Here is a 22,641-nt window from a genome sequence, read left to right as displayed (position 1 = left end):
ATCCAACCAGTCCATCATAAAGGAAATCAGTCCTGAATATTCATTGGAAGGACTGATGCTGAGGCTGAAACTCCAATCCTCTGGCCACCTGATGTGAAGAACTGACTCATTAGAAAAGACCCTGATGCTGGGAAAGATTGAAGGCAGGAGGAGAAGGGGACAACAGACGGTGAGATGGTTGGATGGCACCACCGACTCCACGGACATGAGTTTGAGCAAACTCCGAGAGTTGGTGACGGACAGGGAAGCCTGGCGCGCTGCAGTCCATGGGGTGGAAAAGAGTTGGACACGACTGAGAGACTGAAGGACTGAACTGAACCGAACTGATGAACACAGCTAGTAATGGGATTACCAATGGGAGGTGCGAAATACAAAAGTCCTTATTTAGCATAAAACTGGAGTTTCAGATAAAGAAACTAGATAAGTTTGGCCAGAGGCTCTCATATTGACTGAGCCTTCACATACTTATTTCACAAAAGAGAATGTCTTTCGTGAGGGATTTTCAAGCTCTTGATGATCACACTCTCCTGTAATAGAACAATGATACTGCTGTTCTCAGCATTTCTCTTGGGGACTCAGAAACTTGACTCAGTCATCTTAGATGTTCTGATAATATCCCCATTAGGCAGAGAGAGGCAAGGTAGACAGGGAAAAGAGGCAAATTTAAACCTTGCCAAATTAGAAACGTTGGAAAAGACTCTGATGCTGGAAGGGATTGGGGGCAGGAGGAGAAGGGGACGACAGAGGATGAGATGGCTGGATGGCATCACCGACTCGATGGACGTGAGTCTGAGTGAACTCTGGGAGTTGGTGATGGACAGGGAGGCCTGGCGTGCTGTGATTCATGGGGTCGAAAGGAGTCGGACACGACTGAGTGACTGAACTGAACTGAAATGAATTGAAATTAGAAACGAGAAAACAAAAGGCAGCAAAGGTTAGACTAGAATCACATTGGCCAGGTTGCAGAACGTCTGGGAATAAAGAGAAAGGGCCCTACAGCTAGAACCAAGGGCAGTGAGCAAATCCAATTTCCCCCACAGCCATTCCTCTTTCTTGCTTTACCTGACATGTAAGAAGGGGAGGTGAGTTTCTGGAACATTTGAGTATTATATAGTACAGTATTCCTTGAAAAAAGAAATATTGTACAGTATTCCTTGAAAAAAGAAAATTCAATTCTATGTCTAAAATCCAAGACTGTAAATTTCAGGACTCTTATTTTAAACCCATAAAAGACATTCAGGCCAAGAAAGGAGGAATAAAAAGAGACTGTAACATTCAAGTTGAGACAGACATAATTTGGCACAATCTATCAAAATTCAAAATGTACATTATACATACCCTTTGATCTAGCAATTTCACTTCCAGGGATTTAACTTTGGAATATAATCATGGAAGTATGCAAAGAAAGATATATACACAAGACTTGTCATTACAGTTTTGTTTGTAACAGCAAAAACCTAAAAGCAATCTAAATGTCCATCAGAAAGAGATTGGTTAAATAAATTATGGCGTTACGGAATATTACACAGACTTTAAAAAAGAATGAGGCAGTCTACATGAAATTACCTGAAATGGTTTCTACAATTTCTTATGAAGTTAAAAAAAAGACATCGCCAAATGGTAGGTATAACACAATCCCATTTATACTAAACTTAAAAAGAAATATGCTCAGACACCATAAATATTTTTAGAAGCCTAAAATAATAAACCTTCAAATGAGATTTCCTTGAAGATAGGAATGGAGGGGGCAGGGAGTATACTTTGCATTTTTCACCTTTATAATCACTGAATATTTTTATCGAGAGAGTGAATACATTTTGTAATAAAATACCTGGAAATACTAAATCTATTGTAATCAGTTCAGTTCAGTCACTCAGTTGTGTCTGACTCTCTGCGTCCCCATGGACTGCAGCACACCTGGCTTCCCAACTCCTGGAGCTTGCTTAAACTCATGTCCACTGAGTCGGTGATGCCATCCAATGATCTCATCCTTTGTCATCCCCTTCTCCTCCTGCTTTCAATCTCTCCCAGCATCAGCGTCTTTTCTAAAGAGTCAGTTCTTCACAGCAGGTGGCAAAACACCAGTCCTTCCAATGAATATTTAGGACTGGTCTCCTTTAGGATGGACTGGTTGGATCTCCTTGCAGTCCAAGGGACTCTCAAGAGTCTTCTCCAACACCACAGTTCAAAAGCATCAATTCTTTGGGCTCAACTTTCTTTACGGTCCAACTCTCACATCCATACATGACTACTGGAAAAACCATAGCTTTGACTAGATGGACATTTGTAGGCAAGTTAATGTCTCTGCTTTTTAAATATGCTATCTAGATTGGTCATAGCTTTTCTTCCAAGGAGCAAGTGTCTTTTAATTTCATGACTGCAGTCACCATCTGCAGTGATTTTGGAGCCCAAGAAAATAAAGCCTGTCACTTTATTTCCATTGTTTCCCCATCTGTTTGCCATAAAGTGATGGGACCGGATGCCATGGTATTAGTTTTCTGAATGTTGAGTTTTAAGCCAGCTTTCTCATTCTCCTCTTTTACTTTCATCAAGAGGCTCTTTAGTTCCTCTTCGATTTCTGCCATAAGGGTGGTGTCAACTGCATATCTGAGGTTATTGATATTTCTCTTGGCAATCTTGATTCCAGCTTGTGCTTCATTCAGCCTGGCATTTCGCATGATGTACTCTGCATAGAAGTTAAATAAGCAGGGTAACAATACACAGCCTTGACGTATTCCTTTCCCAATTAGGAACCAGTCCATTGTTCCATGTCCAGTTCTAACTGCTGCTTCTTGACCTGCATACAGATTTCTCAGGAGGCAGGGAAGGTGGTCTGGTATTCCCATCTCTTGAAGAATTTTCCAGTTTGTTGTGATCCACACAATCAAAGGCTTTGGTGTAGTCAATAAAGCAGAAGTAGATGTTTTTCTGGAACTCTCTTGCTTTTTCTATGATCCAATAGATATTGGCAATTTGATCTTTGGTTTCTCTGCCTTTTCTAAAACCAGCTTGAACATCTGGAAGATCTTGGTTCACGTACTGTTGAAGCCTGGTTTGGAGAATTTTGAGCATTACTTTGCTTGTCTGTGAGATAAGCGCAATTGTGTGGTAGTTTGAAAAGTCTTTGGCATTGCCTTTCTTTGGGATTGGAATGAAAACTGACCTTTTCCAGTCCTATGGCCACTGCTGAGTTTTCCAAATTTGCTGGCATATTGAGTGCAGCACTTTCACAGCATCATCTTTTAGAATTTGAAATAGCTCAGCTGGAATTCTATCACTTCCACTAGGCTTGGTTGTAGTGATACTTCCTAAGGCCCACTTGACTTTGAACTCCAGGATGTCTGGCTCTAAGTGAGTGATCACACTATCATGGTTATCTGGATCATGAAGATCTTTTTTTGTACAGTTCTTCTGTGTATTCTTGCCACCTCTTCTTAATATCTTCTGCTTCTGTTAGGTCCATACCATTTCTATACTTTATTGTGTCCATCTTTGCATGATATATTCCTTTGGTATCTCTAATGGTATCTCTAATTTTCTTGAAGAGATCTCTAGTCTTTCCCGTTCTGTTGTTTTCCTCTATTTTTTTGCACTGATCACTGAGGAAGGCTTTCTTATCTCTCTTTGCTATTCTTTGGAACTTTGCATTCAGATGGGTATAGCTTTCCTTTTCTCCTTTGCCTTTCGCTTCTCTTCTTTTCTCAGCTGTTTGTCAGGCCTTCTCAGACAACCATTTTACCTTTTTTGCATTTCTTTTTCTTGGGGATGATCTTGATCATTGCCTCCTGTCCAATGTCAGGAACCTCCATCCATAGTTCTTCAGGCACTCTGTCTATCAGATATAATCCCTTCAATCTATTGTAATATGTGCTCTAATTCTTTGCCTAATTCTTGACTGTTTCTTTGCAGAAGGAAATGGAGATAAAGATTCTTAATGGGATGAATAGGCAACAAAGTTGCCTCATCATCATGCAGGAAATGGAGGGAAGTTCCAGTCAGAGACCTGCCTACAGCCCCACCTGGACAATCAGCTAGAGAAACTGATGAGTCATCTGGCCTCACAGCTCCTCATCTGTAAAACGGATATCAGCCTGCAAATCCTGTTGGCCTTGATTCCTCCTCCTGGTCTGCCTTCTGATGCAGTAGTCAGAATCAAGGGCCTGGTAATTCCATGGTGGTGCAGTGGTTAGGACCCTGCACTTCCCCTGCTGGGGGCCCAGGTTCAATCCCTAGTCTGGGAACTAAGATCCCTCAAGACTTGCAGTGCAGCCAAAAAAAGAAAAAAAGGAATCAAGGGACCAACTTCTCGGAAGATGGCAGGTGTTTCTATACTCTCATCATCAGACCCCTTCCTTCCCACCTCACCTCCTACCTCTCTCTCTTCCTCTCTCATTAAAATAGCCCCTTCAACTCTAGCCCTGCAGAAAATTCTACACTTCTCCCTTTTCTAAAACCTGAAGGTACTGTGAATTTGAAGATGCATGTTATAGGCAGGACAGGAGGAGGTCTCCATCCTAACACAGCTTTCGTATTTCCGGACAGGGCCCATGATGGTGAAAACTCAGAAAAGTACCTCCAGACACACACTGAATGTGTCCTTTCCTACCTGGTTCTCACACCCGCTGCAGTGTCACACACACCATTCTACTGAATTTCTAGGGAGTTTAAACGTAGGTGTGCACTTTTCCCCCACTACTGAGCTTCTCCACAACATGCAACATCAGATTAAATCACAAGAGTGTAAATAGGAATGGGCATAATTATTGACATTAGGAGAAGCTGATTTTTAGGACAAAACTTTTTGTCTCATTAAATGTGGAACTATTCTGATGGTACCTATAAGAAGGTCCATTAGGGAGCAGACTGACTCCTATCTAAAATTTTCAGCACAAAAAGGAGAAGATGCATTTTTATATTGCTGAGAAGAGAACCTTGGAGCATGGAATTAGAGGTTTCCCATTCACTGTCTTATTAAAAAGCAAAACCAAGGACTTCAAATTGATAAAGGTAAAACTGCTTCTCCAGCCATTTTCAGGAGAGGAGAAATGCACTGAGTTGTTCTGAGTTAACTTTCTCATCAAGAGCCCTCATAAAGAGCACTGGTTAGTAAGACAATAAATGAGCATGTTTTAATTAGAAAATGTGGAATCCAAGCACTTTTGCAGGAAAGAAGATGATAGCTGGAAAGAGACATCAGGGGACTAATAAAAGTCAAGATGCATTCAGTGGCCACAGTGAACTCCAAGGTAAAGTTGTGGGACGTTTGAGAAGTGAACCAGAGAGGGTGATGAATCAGAAGGGGATGGGAATTACTCAGTGGAACTTATTCTTTCTACTTCGTAATGGAATCAGTTGTAAACCCCCTGCTGTGTCCAGGCAAGTGAGGTAACTGATACTCTTGAACTTCCCATACTCCCAACCCTGGTCAGGACTGTGTGCCCAGAGGAGAAAATAATGTAATTAGGGGGTAAGCAAAAGCAGCTAGGCTGGGGCACAGCTAGCACTGAACTTGGCCTGGGTTTTCTCGTCTTTTTTTCAGCCTGCCAGCTCTCTGTCTTACCGTCTAACACCGTGGTGTTTGGTTATGGCCACACCCTTTTTTCTGGTATCTGGTCCTCACAGGCATATGATCCAGGCGTAATCAGTCAACACGGTCCACACTCCAGACCTCCAGACTGGGTCTGCTGTGGGCACAGGTTTCTAGCTGAGTTCCTGGGAGTTTCCTTGAAATATGAAGAGGAAATCCTTTTTCTCTTAGTTTCTAAGCTATGAGAATAGAGCCTGCAGTTCCCACAGAAATCTCACAAAAGGACACCTGCTTAAGAATGATGTTAGGAAACGGAAAAACAGCTGAGAGAGAGAGAGATGCCTAGTGCCTGAGCTCAAGTCCCTGAATCAAGTTCTGCCTGAGTTTTGATTCTGTCCCACACCCTACATTACCCCAAGTTGTATCTTCCTGACAGGGCTTCCAAATGGATAACATAAAGTGTCTGAAACAGTGCTTGGCACCAGGCAGGCGTTTAAGAGATGACAATGACTAAAGACAAAACCAGGAACAGCGTTCAGTCCGTCCACACAGTGCAAAGATTTTCAATATAGCCACCATCTCTCCTCGCATGGACTCAGAAGTTTAGAAGCTGGACAAGACGATCCCTGCCCTTCTCTGCCTTTGGACAAACAAAAGTGTTCAATATTTTACAGAAAATAAACACGTGTTTAATTTTTAAAAATTGATTTAATATTACACTATTTCCAAATATAAATCAAGTCACTTGCTAATATCTGCAGGATATTGTGTGGAGTGCTCTCGTCAAACTCATTCACAGAACATCATGGTCAAATTGTCAGGTCTTCAAGACACCTTGCCTCTGACAAAACCCCATTTCTGTGCTCTTCAAACTGCCTTCATACTTTTGTTCCACCTTCCAGTAACTAATATCCTCCATCCCCGGGGTCTCTCTTTCCAAGACATCACATGCAGTAAGTCCTCAGATCTGCCAAGGGTCTTAACACCAGACTAGAGAGATTAACTCATTGGGTTTTGGAGAAAGAGAGAAGAGGTCACTCAGGGTCACCAAAAATGCAAAAGTTGAGCTGCACCAGCCTCTGAGCCATGGACTGAGTACCTCCTCTCAGATCGTTGGCAGCATTAAAGTGCATAATAAATGTAATGCAGTTGAATCACCCCGGAACCATCCCCTACGCCCCACCCCCGGTCTGTGGACAAACTGTCTTCCACAAAATTGGTCCCTCGTGCCAAAAAGGTTGGGGACCGTGGCACTAAGGTGACTAAGAAAGCACGAAGCTGGACACAAGACACCCACACAGCAGGGCCCTACTTTCAGACGGTTTTTACATTTATTATCTCACTTTACTAAGCTGGCTTTCCCCAGGGTCCCACCAAATGCTTCAAAGTGCCTAATATCACCTTATGCTTTCTCATTCCCTATTCCTAAGTGTAGTGGAGAGGATCTGGGTTGATAAGAGATTTAAAAGGCACAAAGACTAAGTTCCCCATTTAAAATTCATATCTAAGCACATATCCATGCAAGAGGAAGAACATTTCCTACCTTCTTCCTAGAACCGGATTTTATATCCAGTCCTTCAAGTAATTGCAAAATAATAATAATAAGCTTTTAATTGTCATATCGTTGGTGTGCAACATCTCGACAGGAGGACTAATGTTGAGCAGTGGACTTAGGGATGCTCCAACCCAGCTGAAGCTTTTTAACAAATTGAAATAGAATTTTAGAACCATCTCACAAATAAAACAAGGAAGTGCTACTCATTCTCTTTTGAAATATAAGGCAGGCATGCACAGCTAAAACACGGAGGACAGAAATTTGAAGCACTTGCTGATTTCTCAAACAATTACTTTGAGCAAGAAAGGATTCTGTAAGGAATTAAAAACACATGATTTTGAAGCTGATTCTCCGTGGTTAATGTTGTCATAAAAATGGATTATTTGCATACAAGACTTAGGGAACAGTCTGAAACGCGTGGGTTTTGGAGGAGAAAAAACAGCTATATGAGAACAAGTGCTTCAAGTTGTTTCAGCTCCCTTATCATCCAAAGGATGCAGTCCTAGCTGAGCACACTGGCTGAGTGCCTCATGATGGACTGCGATTCTGGGGACATAAGATCCCCAATCACGAAGGCAGGCCAAACCAAGACTAATAAATCAAAGGAAGCTTCAGAAAAGGTGCAGAGCCTACTGCCTCTGCCTGGGAGAACCACGAGTGCCTTATCTGGCTTCTGTGAAAAGAAAAAGATCATTGCGGAGCCAGAATTAGAAAAGCCTCGCGCGCTCCATCAAGTCTCTCCCATCTGAGCCAGATAAAATATCCTCTGGGGAGGCTTCAGGAAATGCCCCGAGGGAATGACAGTTGATATTAGCTGAATGGGTGAAAGAGCACAGACAGAGATGGAAATACTGGGTTTTTTTCAACTGTGAACTTAACCCAAGAGTCTTTGACATTTACACAGACTCAGGGCAGAGGCTTGCACTTCCAAGGCATGACCGCAAGGTGGCTTCAGTCTGTAATAGGGTCCCCGTGGTCCAGGCTGCGGAGGGATGGCTTTTAAAAAACACAAAACATCTTTCTACCCAGAGGCTTTCCCGTGGTAACTCATAAGTAAGAAGTTCAAGTCCCCAGAGCTTTAATAAACTTAACAAGGCTTTAATTTTATAGCGGGAGACACATTTTAAAAGTTGAGCCCTCCTTGTAGACCTTTACCTTCAAGTATGTTTCCAAGTTTGCAAACCATGCGAAGAGCAGACTAGAGTGGTCTTAAATAAGACAATGCTTGTTTCTTTCTTAATGCACCTTGTAATTTGCACACGAGCCACACCACTTTATTTTCTTATTAATGGGTTTAGGTGTGTTTAACACCGCAAGCCATAAATAGCAAAGCAATGGATTAGACCAGGTTCTCTTTATTTTCCTGCCAATTGTTAGAAAGTGATGTGGGATATGGGGTACCCCTCCTTACTGGGTTTTTCTCTACCACTCACCAACACACCCCGAACTCCACCTCCCGCCTCTAACCAACCACCAACCCCTGTCTCCATCTGCCAAGAAAAAAAAAAAAGACAGTCTGGTTTTTCATTGGAGAGCATGCCTATTGAGCAGTTCAGTTATTGAGATTAATAAGCTGCCAGTTTCCAAGGAAGACTAAGAAAACTACAAAATTAAAGTGCAGTGCAATGTGAAATGCTGCTGGTGGCCAGGCGGGATCACAGTGTCAAAAAGGCAAGGTAAAGCTATAAACTAAGGCTGAGTTTGAAAAGCTAACCTAAAGGTCTCATTAATTTCCATGTTGCCTCTGATGAGAATTTAGAGGGGGCATAATGTTTCGCAGTATGGAGAAATCATGCTGCCTACTGATTTGAAAAGTGCTAGAATGCATTTCATGCATTGGAGAAGGAAATGGCAACCCACTCCAGTGTTCTTGCCTGGAGAATCCCAGGGACGGGGGAGCCTGGTGTGCTGCTATCTATGGGGTCGTACAGAGTCGGACACAACTGAAGCGACTGAGCAGCAGGAGCAGAATGCATTTGGTTCACCCAGAATGAATTCTAGTTTTACACCTCACTTGAAAACGTTAAAAAAAAATGGGGAGGGGGCAAACAGGTTACCTTGGTTTAATATTCTCAAGATCAAGCTTCTCAGGGATTCTGTCAGAAAATTAATCCTTAGGTAGAAAAATCAATCTGAGAACAAGTTGAGAAGAGTCTTCAGGTTCATCATGGTGGGGATGTTTCCACAAGCTCATTTATTCTCCATGAAAACCTTATTTACTAAAGATCATTAGGCTTGATTCCCAAATATGCACTCCCCATAAAGCTTCCAGATGAGGCTAAAATTACTTGGTCTTGAAGATAAAAAATAGGTTTTCTGAAATGCTGATACCCAAATTAGATTCCTGGGATTCCCTGTGCCACTTGTCAAGCCCAACATGCTCCATTCTTGATCAGAGCACTTCCTGGGTGTTCATCACGACTTTCTGAGTGTCCCTACATGAACGATGACCAAATGGCCATACAGCATACTCAAGGCAGTGTGGCTTTCTCCTGCCAATCTGGCAAAGTCCTGTTTGGAAGATAAACCTCCTGCAAATCAAAGAGCTAAAAAAAAAGTAGCAGTGCCTTTTATTTCTGCAGCTTCAATTTACTCTTGCAGTTTATGATAGGCAGAGCATTAAACCTCTGAGCTCAGCTCACATGTATTCCATGCCGCTGCCACCATAGTCCTTTGAGGCTTCAGATTTACTATTCCGGGTGGCTGTCAGTCTTGCAGAGTTGAAGACAAGGGCCCCTTATATCTTGCCTAGCTTATGAATTTGTCAGTGACCAACTCTATGTCCAGTAACAGACTGGGATTCATCCCTCAGATCATTTCTTGCCTCACATCACTTATAATGCATTAACTTCATCATTTCCATGGCCTGGGTAAATTTTAATTGGATAATAAGTATCATTTTATTTTGTTTTGTTCTTCTAGTTTCAAAGACATTATCATGTGTTGGGAATACAGCATGTGGAGTCAGGTAGACCCAAATTTCAATCCCGGTCCTGCCACCTACTTATTTGGAGATGTGCAGGTAATTTCATCTTCTCAAGTCTCAGTTTCCATTTATTTAAAATAGGGATAAGTAACATATACTCAACAGAAGAGTTAAAGGGTTCAATGGGATCATGCCTGTAAAACTAAGTATTGAGCAAAAACTATTTGATAAAGTTGTTATTCACAGAACTATACAATCATGTAGAATAACTAAGTTGAACAAAATTTCTGGAGAGTTTGTTTTTTTTTTTTTTAAAGAGAAACATCAACTGCTGAGAACTTTGGATACAGTCAAAGTGAAAAGTGAAAGTCACTGTCGTGTCTGACTCTTTGTGACCTTGTGGATTATACAGTCCATGGAATTCTCTAGGCCAGAATACTGGAGTGGGTAGCCTTTCCCTTCTCCAGGGGATCTTCCCAACCCAGGGATCAAACCCAGGTCTCTAGCATTGCAGGCGGATTCTTTACCAGCTGAGCCACAAGGGAAGCCCAAGAAAACTGGAGTTGGATACACTAACTATGCTATTATTTGTAAATGGATGTGCTTTATGTTACATCTGTTATTTTAGAATCAAAATAAGTCTGGACAATAACAGCAACTCAATACTCTTTCTTGTTGCCTCAGAGATTTAAGAGGTGGAAAACTGAACTTGTTTTCTAAGTGACATCACTATTCACTCAGCCTCTTAAGTAAAAAAATCGGGTATTGTGCTCACGTCTGTCTAAGCTACATCCTGACATTCCAGCCATCATTAATTTTACTGATTCTACCTTTAGTACATTCCCCATAACTCTGGTCAGATTGGTAGGAGAAAGGCAGACAGCTCTGATTCTGCAGCTATGGGGACCCTAATGGAAACACCACCATTTTTCATCTTAACCATGACAGTATTCTCCAAATTGCATCCTCAGTCTTACTGTACCTCTCCCCAACCCCCTACCTATTAACCATAAGGCAGCTACCATAATTAAAAGCAAAACAAAACCATCTATGTATTATTTCAGCCTTCTGTTTAAAATGCTTCAGTGATCTTTCACTGTTTTGGGGGAGAGTCCAGAGTCTTTAAAGCAGCCCCAAACCATGCACTGTCCTGCCCTTGCCTGCCTTTCTAGTTTGCTTTCTCTTCCTGGAATCATAGCACTTCTTCTCCCACTGGATCATGGTTTTCACCAAGAACATTCTTTAAGTCTGCTGCTGCTACTGCTGCTGCTGCTAAGTCACTTTAGTCGTGTCCGACTCTGTGCGACCCCATAGACGGCAGCCTAATTAACACCTACTCATCCTTAGGGCTCAGCCTTTATGCCAATTTCTCCTGAGTCTGGCTTCTCTATACCTCTCATGGCACTTAATACATTTGTCATTGGAGGGTCACAGGCCTAATCTTTTGCTCGCATTCTGTCTACAGCCTAGAATCTACAAAAAGACAAGGACTTGCTTTTCTTCTTCTTCAATGCCTGGCATCTGGTTGGGTCTCATAGATGTTTCTCTAATGAGTAACGGATGACCATTTCAAAAAGTAACTTGAAAACTTGCTTGAGGATCTTGATGGCTACTCTGGTATTCTGGGGGCAAAAGCAAACTCAGAGAGAAGTTTTGTTCTGCTTAGGGATTTTCTTTAGTGACCTGCTACCAGAGAGAGATTCCAAGAAAGAAGCTTGCTTCAGCAAAATGCACGACGGAAGGAAAGTTAGGTTCTTTCACTGAGCTACTTTTTACTACTTTAGACAAAGAGATGCTGACTTCAGAAACTCCCAAAGCAGCAGCTGGCCAAAAGATTCCTGACCTTGTTGCTCTCAGAAGAAGAAGGAGGAGATAGGTGGTATCAACTCAGAATTACCCATGGACCTTGTTCTAAGACCTTCTGCAAGTAGGCTGAGAGAAAGATGGTTGAGGAGAGTGATTCTGTAGACCATCCTGTTTGCAAATAGTTCCTCTGCCCTGTGTTTTGTTTCTCTTGGCTTATATTATGGTTTACACATGAACTGATTGTTTTGGGTAGTACGCATTTATATGCATTTTTTATTTATATGGTTAACACTGATACAAAACTTTCCCTTATAAGCTTTTTTTGTCTTGTGTTATATTCCAAATTTGTACAGTGCTGTTTTCTGGCTATGCCTCCTTAACCAGCACCTTGATTCTACTTGTCATAGAACAAAAAATGGAAAAAGCACAGTCCAAGGAAGATCTAACATGCCTCATTAAGACTGATGGGAACATCAACAAGCAATGCAGGGGGCCAGGGCTCGTTCCTTGCTGGTCTAAAGAAACACCTTGGATTTGGCTTGGAGTCTCTGGGGTGGCAGAATGCCTACCCATCACCTTCCAGAGTTATGAAATTCTTCCGTCATGCCCAGAAGTCTAGATTAATGAGATCGGGGGTGGTGAAGTTTTGTTTGTAAATTTCCATTGCACTTTCACAGTTGATGACTACATCATAATCAGCCTCCAGAATGTCTTGCCTTCAATGGTTCTCTCTCTCCGATATGGTTAATCAATCCTTATTTGATATGAAAGACATGAATGGGAATCCTAGTATGATATCATTACCCTAACTTAAGAGCTTCTGTTCCCTACATTTGCCTGGTGGGTAAGAAAATGACACCATTAAACTAACAATATTTCAGCATTGGAGTGAAATTGTTCACTTTTACAGTTTCCAAGACTACATGGAAAAATCACTGAAGAATGGGAACAAATGATGCCATAATCTTTGATTTTTTTTCTCCACTTATCTACCAGGTAAAACTCTTATTTATCCTTCCAAACCCAGCTCAAACAGCCCCTCAGCTGGAAAACTTTTCCTGAACATCCTAGAATAGTTAACTATGATGTCAGCTGTTCAACCACTGTAACTTACAGACTTTCTTTATTGTAAACACTGCATGATCTTTCTGTTTATGTGCCTATATCCTTTTTTAGGCTGTATGAGCTCTAAGGGAAGAATACACGTTTTAATCATAATCTCCCCAGTACCTAACATAGCACTTAGTATTTTCAAGAGACTCAGTAAATATTTGCTAATAAGAGACTGAATAAATAATATCTAAAAGAGAAACATAAAGTTCAACAATTCAATTCAAGACCAGTTGCACACCCAAATTCTATGTATTCAGTTCTATAGATAGAATTTCAAATACCTGGGTTTGATTTTAGTAATGGCCCTTCTCAAGGGACTTACGTTCTCTAATTCTTGGCCCTTGAATGTACTGATCAGAGAACATCTGATACTGTTCTTGCCTTCTGATAGGATTTGGCTTGCTTCCTCTAAAAGCACTGAGAAACTCCAAACCTAGGAGAAATGCTAAGTATTCTAATAACCTGAAGAAGGACTCGACAGGTTGGAAGGCATGTTCTGGGAGAACTTCAGGAGAGCAGGAAGGGGATATGCTTGGTTTGCTGGTCCTCTCCCCCAGATCTTTTCAAGGGAAATATTTATTGCCAATCACATCAGAATGTGATGGGTGACAGCAGATACCCTCATGCAGTGCATGTGTTCCCATCACCAATAAGAGACTCTTTGTGCGGAGTGGACATTCTGATGGATCTTTCCCTGATGATGTGACAATCAAGGCAATAATTGTAGGTTTGTGATCAGATACCTCACCATCTTATGTGTAGAAACCACCAGAGTTCCATCCAAAGTCTCATAATTTACCATCTCACTGATGCTCTAGAATGCATGCAAGTTACGTTGACCCCAAATCTACATTCTGAAATTTTTAAATGGTGACAACAATGATTTCTTCCTACTTCACTGACGTGCTTCCAGGCTTGATTGAGACAGTGCATTTAAACCACTGATATTGGCATTTACAAAGTACACAATAGAAACTGTTCGGTATTGGTGATGCTAGTCCTCTTTTTCCCTTTTTCTCCTTCTTTTTCCCAATATCTACTACATTTCTTCTACCCTTTCTCCTCCTCCTCCGTCTTACCCACTGTGCATTGCCTCATGTCTAGTGACTATTAATATTTTTCAAATAATGGCTGTTAACGTGAAAGCAGACTGACTAGTACCCCACAAACTCTATGGCAGTTCATAAATATAAGGAAGAAAAAAGAAAATCTTATCCAGTCTTAAAGACCACCACCAACTATGAAAATTGACTGAGTTAAGCCTGGTGGACTAGTTAGCTTTCAGCCTGGAACCCTTCCATAAAGCTACTTATTAGTGGGTTATTATATCAATGCAGATGTTTAAACCTATCTATTATATATAATATATACATATATTTTCTATTGAGTTTACTTATTATAAACCTTAGAGATTACAAAGGCATGGTTACAAATCACCTACACTGGTTAGAAAATAAAATGCATCAAAGTTTGAAGTGACTATAATGACAATGAGGTTCAACGTATCCAAGATCTTATTAATAATTAGAGATAAACAACATGAAATGCTATGGCTTGCATAATTATTGCCAGCTGCATGCAAAAAATTCACTGGCCATTACCGGAAAGATTACAGATTATTTTTTTTCTTTAAACCTAAGTTATTAAAGTTTAAAAACTATGTGAGAACTTTCTAAAGGTTCAATATGAATTAGCCCCATTCTCTATTTAGTCTCCATGGTTCTTCTGGGCTAGGAAACAGTGACCACTGAAGTACATACACCCTGAAAGTGCCTGGGGATGGAAAAACAAGAGCATTCCAGTATCTGGTCAACCCACTGCCAATTACACTGTAGCCTGCCACGCTGTGACCAATGCCCCTTCCTTCAGGTCGCTAAGGCAAGGGTGATTTTGGAAGACCAGAAGCAAAGGTGAGAAAAGGACAGCAGCAAACACAAAGCAAAGCCAGAGCTGGAGATCACTTTCCAACTCTTCCCTTTCAACATAAATGCTGCCCCTTTTTTCTTGTTTGTTTTTCTCTACATTGTTGTTTGCCCCTCAGGCATCAAGCTGTTAAAAAGTGTGTACAGGAGGGATTAAAGAGAGACTGCATGTTGGATGAAATATAAATTAAAATTATACTTCTGTCAGTCTGGAATTGGGGATTGTTTCTCAAGGTCTCCCCAAACACTTAATTTCAAATGAGTCTTCATTTATTACTTCAGGAAAGGCTAAATGCATAATTTATCAGCAGCTTTCAGTCAATATACCCTTATAAGCATGTTTCCCATGAGCCTTTGTGTAAAAATATGTTATGCTAATTCTATTAGTTGGGTACACAGGAGCTGTCGAAGAAAGTAAACATGCATTAAAAGGAGACACATGTGAACAAAAGAAATACCTATCAACCTGCTGTCCAGGGTGGAATTACCAAGGGAACAGCCAGAGCTGGTCAACTTATCCCACAACGTAGGCGGGGTTTTCACCCCACTATAGCTCTGCGCCACCCCGATGCTCTGCGAGGGTGAGGCAGGAAGGAGGCATGTGTGATCACGATGGGGACTTACCGAGTCTCCAGCGGCACGTTGCTGTTCAGCACCCAGCTGTCCTGAAGCTGAACGGACTCGGGAGTGGTGGCCAGGTCATTGGGTGCGGGAGCTGGGGCGTGGATCTGACTCCGCCGGTTGGTCAGCGAGTTCCTGTTGAGGGAGTTGGCGGACGAGTGGTGATGGGACAGCGTGTGGTTGTGCGGGGGTGGCAGAGGGGGCCTCAGAGTCGACTGGCTGTGGTGGTTTGGAGGGCCTGGGAAAAGAGGAAGGAGAAATGGCAGTCAGGGGCTGCTGGCCACCGCGGCGAACACACTATCTGGAACCAAAGCCTTGATATTGACAAGTGCTGAACATCACCCATTGGAAACTCAGGTAAGACTACATCAAGCATCCCAGGGTCAGTTACTAATAAACAGTATGCCTTGATTTGCCTTTAGGTAATTGCACTCATCTCACACACTAGTAAAGTAATGCTCAAAATTCTCCAAGCCAGGCTTCAGCAATACGTGAACCATGAACTTCCAGATGTTCAAGCTGGTTTTAGAAAAGGCAGAGGAACCAGAGATCAAATTGCCAACATCCGCTGGATCATGGAAAAAGCAAGAGAGTTCCAGAAAAACATCTATATCTGCTTTATTGACTATGCCAAAGCCTTTGACTGTGTGGATCACAATAAACTGGAAAATTCTTCAAGAGATGGGAATACCAGACCACTTGACCTGCCTCTTGAGAAATCTGTATGCAGGTCAGGAAGCAACAGTTAGAACTGGACATGGAACAACAGACTGGTTCCAAATAGGAAAAGGAGTACGTCAAGGCTGTATATTGTCACCCTGCTTATTTAACTTATGTGCAGAGTACATTATGAGAAACGTTGGGCTGCAAGAAGCACAAGCTGGAATCAAGATTGCGGGAGAAATATCAATAACATCAGATATATAGATGACACCACCCTTATGGCAGAGAGTGAAGAGGAACTAAAGAGCCTCTTGATGAAAGTGAAAGTGGAGAGTGAAAAAGTTGGCTTAAAGCTCAACATTCAGAAAATGAAGATCATGGCATCTGGTCCCACCACTTCATGGAAAATAGATGGGGAAACAGTGGAAATAGTGTCAGACTTTATTTTTTGGGGCTCCAAAATCACTACAGATGGTGACTTCAGCCATGAAATTAAAAGACGCTTACTCCTTGGAAGGAAAGTTATGACCAACCTAGATAGCATATTGAAGAGCAGAGACATTACTTCGCCAACAAAGGTCCATATAATCAAGGCTATGGTTTTTCCTGTGGTCATGTATGGATGTGAGAGTTGGACTGGGAAGAAGGCTGAGCGCCAAAGAATTGATGCTTTTGAACTGTGGTGTTGGAGAAGACTCTTGAGAGTCCCTTGGACTGCAAGGAGATCCAACCAGTCCATTCTAAAGGAGATCAGCCCTGGGATTTCTTTGGAAGGAATGATGCTAAAGCTGAAATTCCAGTACTTTGGCCACCTCATGTGAAGAGTTGACTCATTGGAAAAGACTCTGATGCTGGGAGGGATTGGGGGCAGGAGGAGAAGGGGACGACAGAGGATGAGGTGGCTGGATGGCATCACTGACTTGATGGACGTGAGTCTGAGTGAACTCCGGGAGTTGGTGATGGACAGGGAGGCCTGGCGTGCTGCAATTCATGCGGTCGCGAAGAGTCGGACACGACTGAGCGACTGAACTGAACCGAGGCATCAAATGATGCATGAGAAGCTAGGTTAGCAAAACCAGGCTGGTGAGGGCTGACCAGTGGGAATTATTTGAAACTTCTTAATTCTACAAGGAAAGTCATGTGACATTCAAGGTTGACCACTGTTGTAACAAGTTCCCAGCCCATTTCCTGGTAAGCCAGGATACTCCATACATTCTTTAAACAATGTCCACAATGGGGGGAGGGGTGGGCTTCCCTGGTGGTCCAGCATTAGGGCTCCACACTCCCACTGCAGGGTGCATGGGTTCGATCCTTGGTTGGGGAACTCCTACATGTTGTGAAGCATGGCCAAAATACAGATAAAAAGAAATAATGGTATGGTATCTTTCTGAAGGTATAAGAATATGGCATACTGGAAGTCAGGGAGTAGCAAGTTTAAACACCTATCAGGGGCCAGGCAGGAAAGTGAAGTGGATTGAGGTGAACGGGAGCAGGTAGGGAACAGCCTTCACTCAGATCAAGGCTCACGTGGCTATTTAGGGGTTAGAGATCAAGGCAACTGATCCTCCAATTTTTCTAGGAAAGCTGAAGATCTGGACTTTTAGTTTTTTAAAAAATGTTGACAATGAAAATATATATGCGTGTGTTTTGGGTGTGTATTTATATATATACCCACATATGTATGTATACACACACATATATATTTTTATATATACACACACACACATATATATACACATATGATTACATATGACTTCCCTGGTGGCTCAGATGGTAAAGAATCCGCCTGCAATGCGGGAAACCCTGGTTCGATCCCTGGGTCAGGAAGATCCCCCGGAGAAGGGAATGGCAACCCACTCCAGTATTCTTGCCTGGAGAATTTCATGGGCAGAGGAGCCTGGAGGGCTACAGTCCATGGGGGTCTCAAAGAGTCGGACACAACTGAGCGACTAACACTTTCACGTTTATATACAATCACATGTATATATGTATACCTTTTTAAAAATGAGAGTCAACGAAACACACCTATGAGCTCACTCAGATCAGGGGCTTGATAACATCTGTCCTCTGAGAGATGAACCCTGAGGACTCGGTCTCTGGAGAAGGTCAGGGTTGATGTTTTCAAACCGTGACCCTTATTCAAAATTGCATCCTAGTTTCTAATCTTGAAATCCTCCATCCTTGCAGGAAAAACACACAAAGGACAACCACACCCCTCTACATATTCGCCTGTAAATATGACCAAGGATGACAGTCCCATCCACGGTTTTCCTGGCAATCGTTCTCCATCTACAAAGTGAAATATTTTAAGCATAATGAAAATGAAAGCAGTTCACTATGCAATGCAAGCCTATAATTTGGTTTTAATGGCTGCTGAAACATGACTTTTAATTTGTGTCCTTTGAGAAAGTTTATTTTTTGAAGCCTCCAGTCGGGCTTGGCAGCCCACCAGGTGACTGCCGAGCCTTGTCATTTTGGCCCCTGCCAACTTTGAAAATCCTCAGCCCCTGCTGTCCTGGCTCTAAGAAGTTGGCTTAAGTCATTTAAACAAGCAATTTGACACAAATTTCAACTACTTGTCTCCTTATGTGGCCAGGCTACATCTCCAAAAGGTGTAATCTACATTCCATGGCTCCTGGGAAGCTTGCAGAAACGTTCCGAGAGAAAGGCAACATGTCAAGAAGATACTAGGTTTGGGGAGCATCGTGACCATTGCAAACAGGAAAGAAAAATGCAGAGGAAAGTGGTTCCTCGAAGTTTGTGTCTCTGGGCTGAAATTACTTGGGTGATTTTTTTGGGGGTGGGGTGGGGGGGATGTGGGACAAATAAAACTAAAACTAAAACCCAGTGGGAAATGCCACCATACAGTTGTATAGATTTTTAAATTGCGTCCTCCAAATGAACCTGTTAATTCGTATTTTCCATTCTGCACCACTGACATTTTAAATATAACTTTGAAGGAGTTTCATTGCTATAGCAGGCTATTATATTTTCTGGCATTGTTGTCTGTCTTGCAATGTATTATTATATAGTTATTTAGCATTTGTCTGTCTCGTATTAGTGGAAAGAGGGGAGAAAAGGGGGTGAAATGATGTAATAATGATCCTTCAGAGATGCTATCTAAGCCCCTCACACAAGGTTAATGAATTCTCATGCCTTTCTTTCTCCCCCCTCTCAACTCCCATCCAAGTGGTGTCATTATTCTCCATTAGTTAGGTAATTATGAGCCTTGCCTCGGGAAGGCGAGATGAATCAGAGCACAAGCGAGAACCTACCCTCCCCAGCCCCAAGCCCTAACTTTGCATCTCCCTCAGCCCTCAGCCCCCACCCTCCAGCTCTCCAGCTACACCCTCCCAAAGTACAAAGAGGCTGTGTGAGGGATTTCATTCACTAAATGGGACACCAGGCCCCTCCTGCTTCTGGTCTGTTCACCCTGAGCTGAGCTTTCTCTGCCTGCTCCAGCTTGGGTGGTCTTTTCCTGTCCATCAGTGTTCCCTGTGGGTGGAATTCCTGTGGTTGTCTTCCTGTGGACACAGCTGGTGGTGGTGCCCACGGGGGAGCGGCGCTTCCACCTGGGTGTTGAGTGGTTTGTTTCCAAAAGATGGAGGGTGAGTTTTCCAGTTTTCCAGACAGGTCAAATTCTCCATTTCTCCTTAAGAGAAGGCCTAGGGCATCATCGTGGGGGGCGGGTGGGGGAGTTGAGGGATGGAGAAGGACGAACAGGAGAAGATAAACAAATACTCAACTCTCCACTCACCCGGCCCTCCTGTAAAGCAGCAAGCTCTTTGCATAAAATCAAATGACCCATTGCAACAACAGCGCAGCGGTCCCCCATCCTCTGTATTGAAGGATGCTCACCTTACACTGTTGCTCATTTCCACTGTGACACTGGTCATATTTGCTCATTTATCTATCTATTCAAAACTCAAACTTTTGAACTAGGTGCAGGAGCTAGAAGGAAAAGACACTGACAAGAGAGGCAAATGCTATCACTGGGGATAAACAGAACTGGTGCAGGAGCATTTGCAGGGGGCACTGAGCCAGTGGTTAGGAGACAATATCTGAAGAACTGGGTTCAAGGATCAAGTCTGCCCACTTTTGAGTTATGGGAACTTTAGGCCTCAGGCTTCATTTCTCTAATTATCAACATCCTTATCTGTCAAATGATGAAAACAGCAGTAACTACCCATAAGGTTGCTGTGAAAGGTAGGGAGGAAGGTGACTGCAAAGGGCTAAACACGCTACCTGATGGCTGGCAAGTTCCCCCCAAACTGCGTGCATGGACCACTGCTTGGTTCTGGGGGACAGAAGGATGGATAAAGGAGTAACTGCAGCTCTCAAGAAGCCCAGATTTAAGCAGAAAGAGTACGCTCAGAGTTCATCTCCCAAGGGCAGGAGTCACAAACTGGCAGACCCCAAGCTGACTATTACCAAAAATTCAAGGTGAAGACTGTACATAGGGTTCCAGACTTCTGACTTCTCTTGGAAACAAATTAAAGATATCGAGTCTGTATTCCCTCATGGCAACAACTGGATGGAGCCCAGCACCATTGGGTGGTTTTGCTTGTTTGCTTCTGTCATCAACCTGAACAACTCCTGTTACCTTCACCTGGTCGGATGTAGCCTTTGTATTACGGGCTGGTAGACATTTACGCTTTTGGACCACTGCCTGAACTCAGGGTTCCTTAGCATTCTGTGTGGGTCACGTGTCTCTCATATAACAACACTTCTGCTACAGTGAATGATCTCAAGCACTTTTTGTGTTTGTTTTTGTCACAGTCATCCAATATGTTTGCTGGATGTGACGGTTTTCTATTTCAAAAAATGCACACAATGGCAAGCAACATGCCTTACTGCTTTCTAGGAAGCGAAATGACATGAAAGAGTCATTCTCTAAGGCAAGTGTTGTCTTCAGTCTATGGTGAAACAAAGATGAATATCTCAGCTTGATGAAGGAAGCTTCCTTCATGTCCACTCTGAGTGCCACACATTTATTGGGCTTAATTCATGTGCATCGTATTAATGGCTCTTCTATTACATAAATCTGAAATCACACAGTAATGTAATTGAGGCATGAATAACTATGTAGCATAAACACTTACATGGTATCAACCTAATAAGTATGCTATTAGCAGCAAAAGGCAGTTGTCATTAAAATTACTGTGCTAACCTATTATACTGCACCTGATTTATCCTGAAGTCAGAAACCTGGAATTTGTTTTTAGGTGCTGTGCAGCTTTTAGTCCTAGGAAGAAGGAGCTATATATCGGTCCTTTGTTAAAAGCTAGGGCAGGACAGATAGGAATCCGAGCAAAGTTAATTCACGGAGAAGGTGCCTCCTGTAGATTTTAAAATGAAGTGCTTGAATGAACACTTAACTTGAACTGTTTGCTTATTTGGATTGTTTGCTTGAATGGTCTAGGCGTCTGAGGTTTTAGATGTGCTGTGGGACAGCTGCCAGCAATTCTGTTCCTGAAAGAGATGCTGTTCACATATTCTGTCCTTCCTAAATGCCAACTGGTTAACGGTGGAGTCTTAAAAATAAAGCAGGACTTCTTGATCAGGTCACAATATCAATTCCAACATAGTTGTCTGGGATTACAAAATTTTAGAGTATCAACTCTTTTTGTAGAAAAATTTTTTATGGAATTACAGTTGAATTATAATATCACCTAAGTTTCAGGTGTACAGCACAGCAATTCAGTTATATACACAACTTTTCCCTTGCAAGTTATTTTGGAATACCAAGTATGGTTCCCCGTGCTATACAGTAGGTCTTTGGTGGATTTATGGTAATGTGTATATATTAATTCAAGTCTCCTAACTTATCCCTCCCCTACCACTCTTCCCCTTCGGTAACCATAAGTTTGTTTTCTGTGTATGTGAGTCTCTTTCTGTTTTGGAAATGTTTGTATCTTTTTTTTTCCTTCAACCTATAAGCAATACAGTATAATAATTGTCTTTCTCTGGTTTACTCTACCTAGTACGATAACCTCTAGGTCCATCCATTTTGCCGCAAATGGCATTATTTCATTACATTTTATGACTGAGTAATAGTCCACTGTATATACATATACACATACATATTAATCCACACTGGAGTTTCATCACCCAGAAACTCCAGTCTGTCAACATTATCCCCACTTCCAGCATATTCTAGCTATTCTAGCATAATTGCTGTCAAGAAGGAACTTGCTTCAAAGATGAGGTTCAGGAGGCAGAGAGTTTGTGGTTAATTCATTATCCACAAATAAATAAATTAGGAGGGATAAATTAGGAAGCTGAGATTAACATATACACCTTCACTATATATAAAATAGATAATGAGTATCACTCATTCTTGAAGATGGCATGCTAATTGTTGATCTTTAAAAATTACATATATATATGTGTATACATACATATACACACACACATACACACACGCACACATACACACATACACAAATACACTGGAGTCAACTTATGTGTTGACTAGATGAGTGGTGCTCAAATAGCATGTGGAAAC

General features: G+C 42.1%; 1 protein-coding gene across 1 annotated transcript in view; it reads right to left on the bottom strand.

Moving 5' to 3' along the window:
• TENM2 (teneurin transmembrane protein 2) overlaps positions 1-22,641 on the bottom strand; it is a 1,056,669-nt gene that overhangs the window by 329,435 nt on the left and 704,593 nt on the right. The window contains exon 4 of the mRNA XM_010863352.1: positions 15,474-15,708. Within this exon, the coding sequence (XP_010861654.1) occupies positions 15,474-15,708 (235 nt within the window). The remainder of the gene's footprint in view (positions 1-15,473; positions 15,709-22,641) is intronic.

The sequence above is a fragment of the Bison bison genome, unplaced genomic scaffold (genome assembly GCF_000754665.1).
Source record: "Bison bison bison isolate TAMUID 2011002044 unplaced genomic scaffold, Bison_UMD1.0 scf7180017864490, whole genome shotgun sequence".
NCBI classification, from domain to species: Eukaryota; Metazoa; Chordata; class Mammalia; order Artiodactyla; family Bovidae; genus Bison; species Bison bison.
The sequence above is the reverse complement of the archived record's forward strand: the minus strand, read 5'-3'. Positions and strand labels throughout refer to the sequence as shown.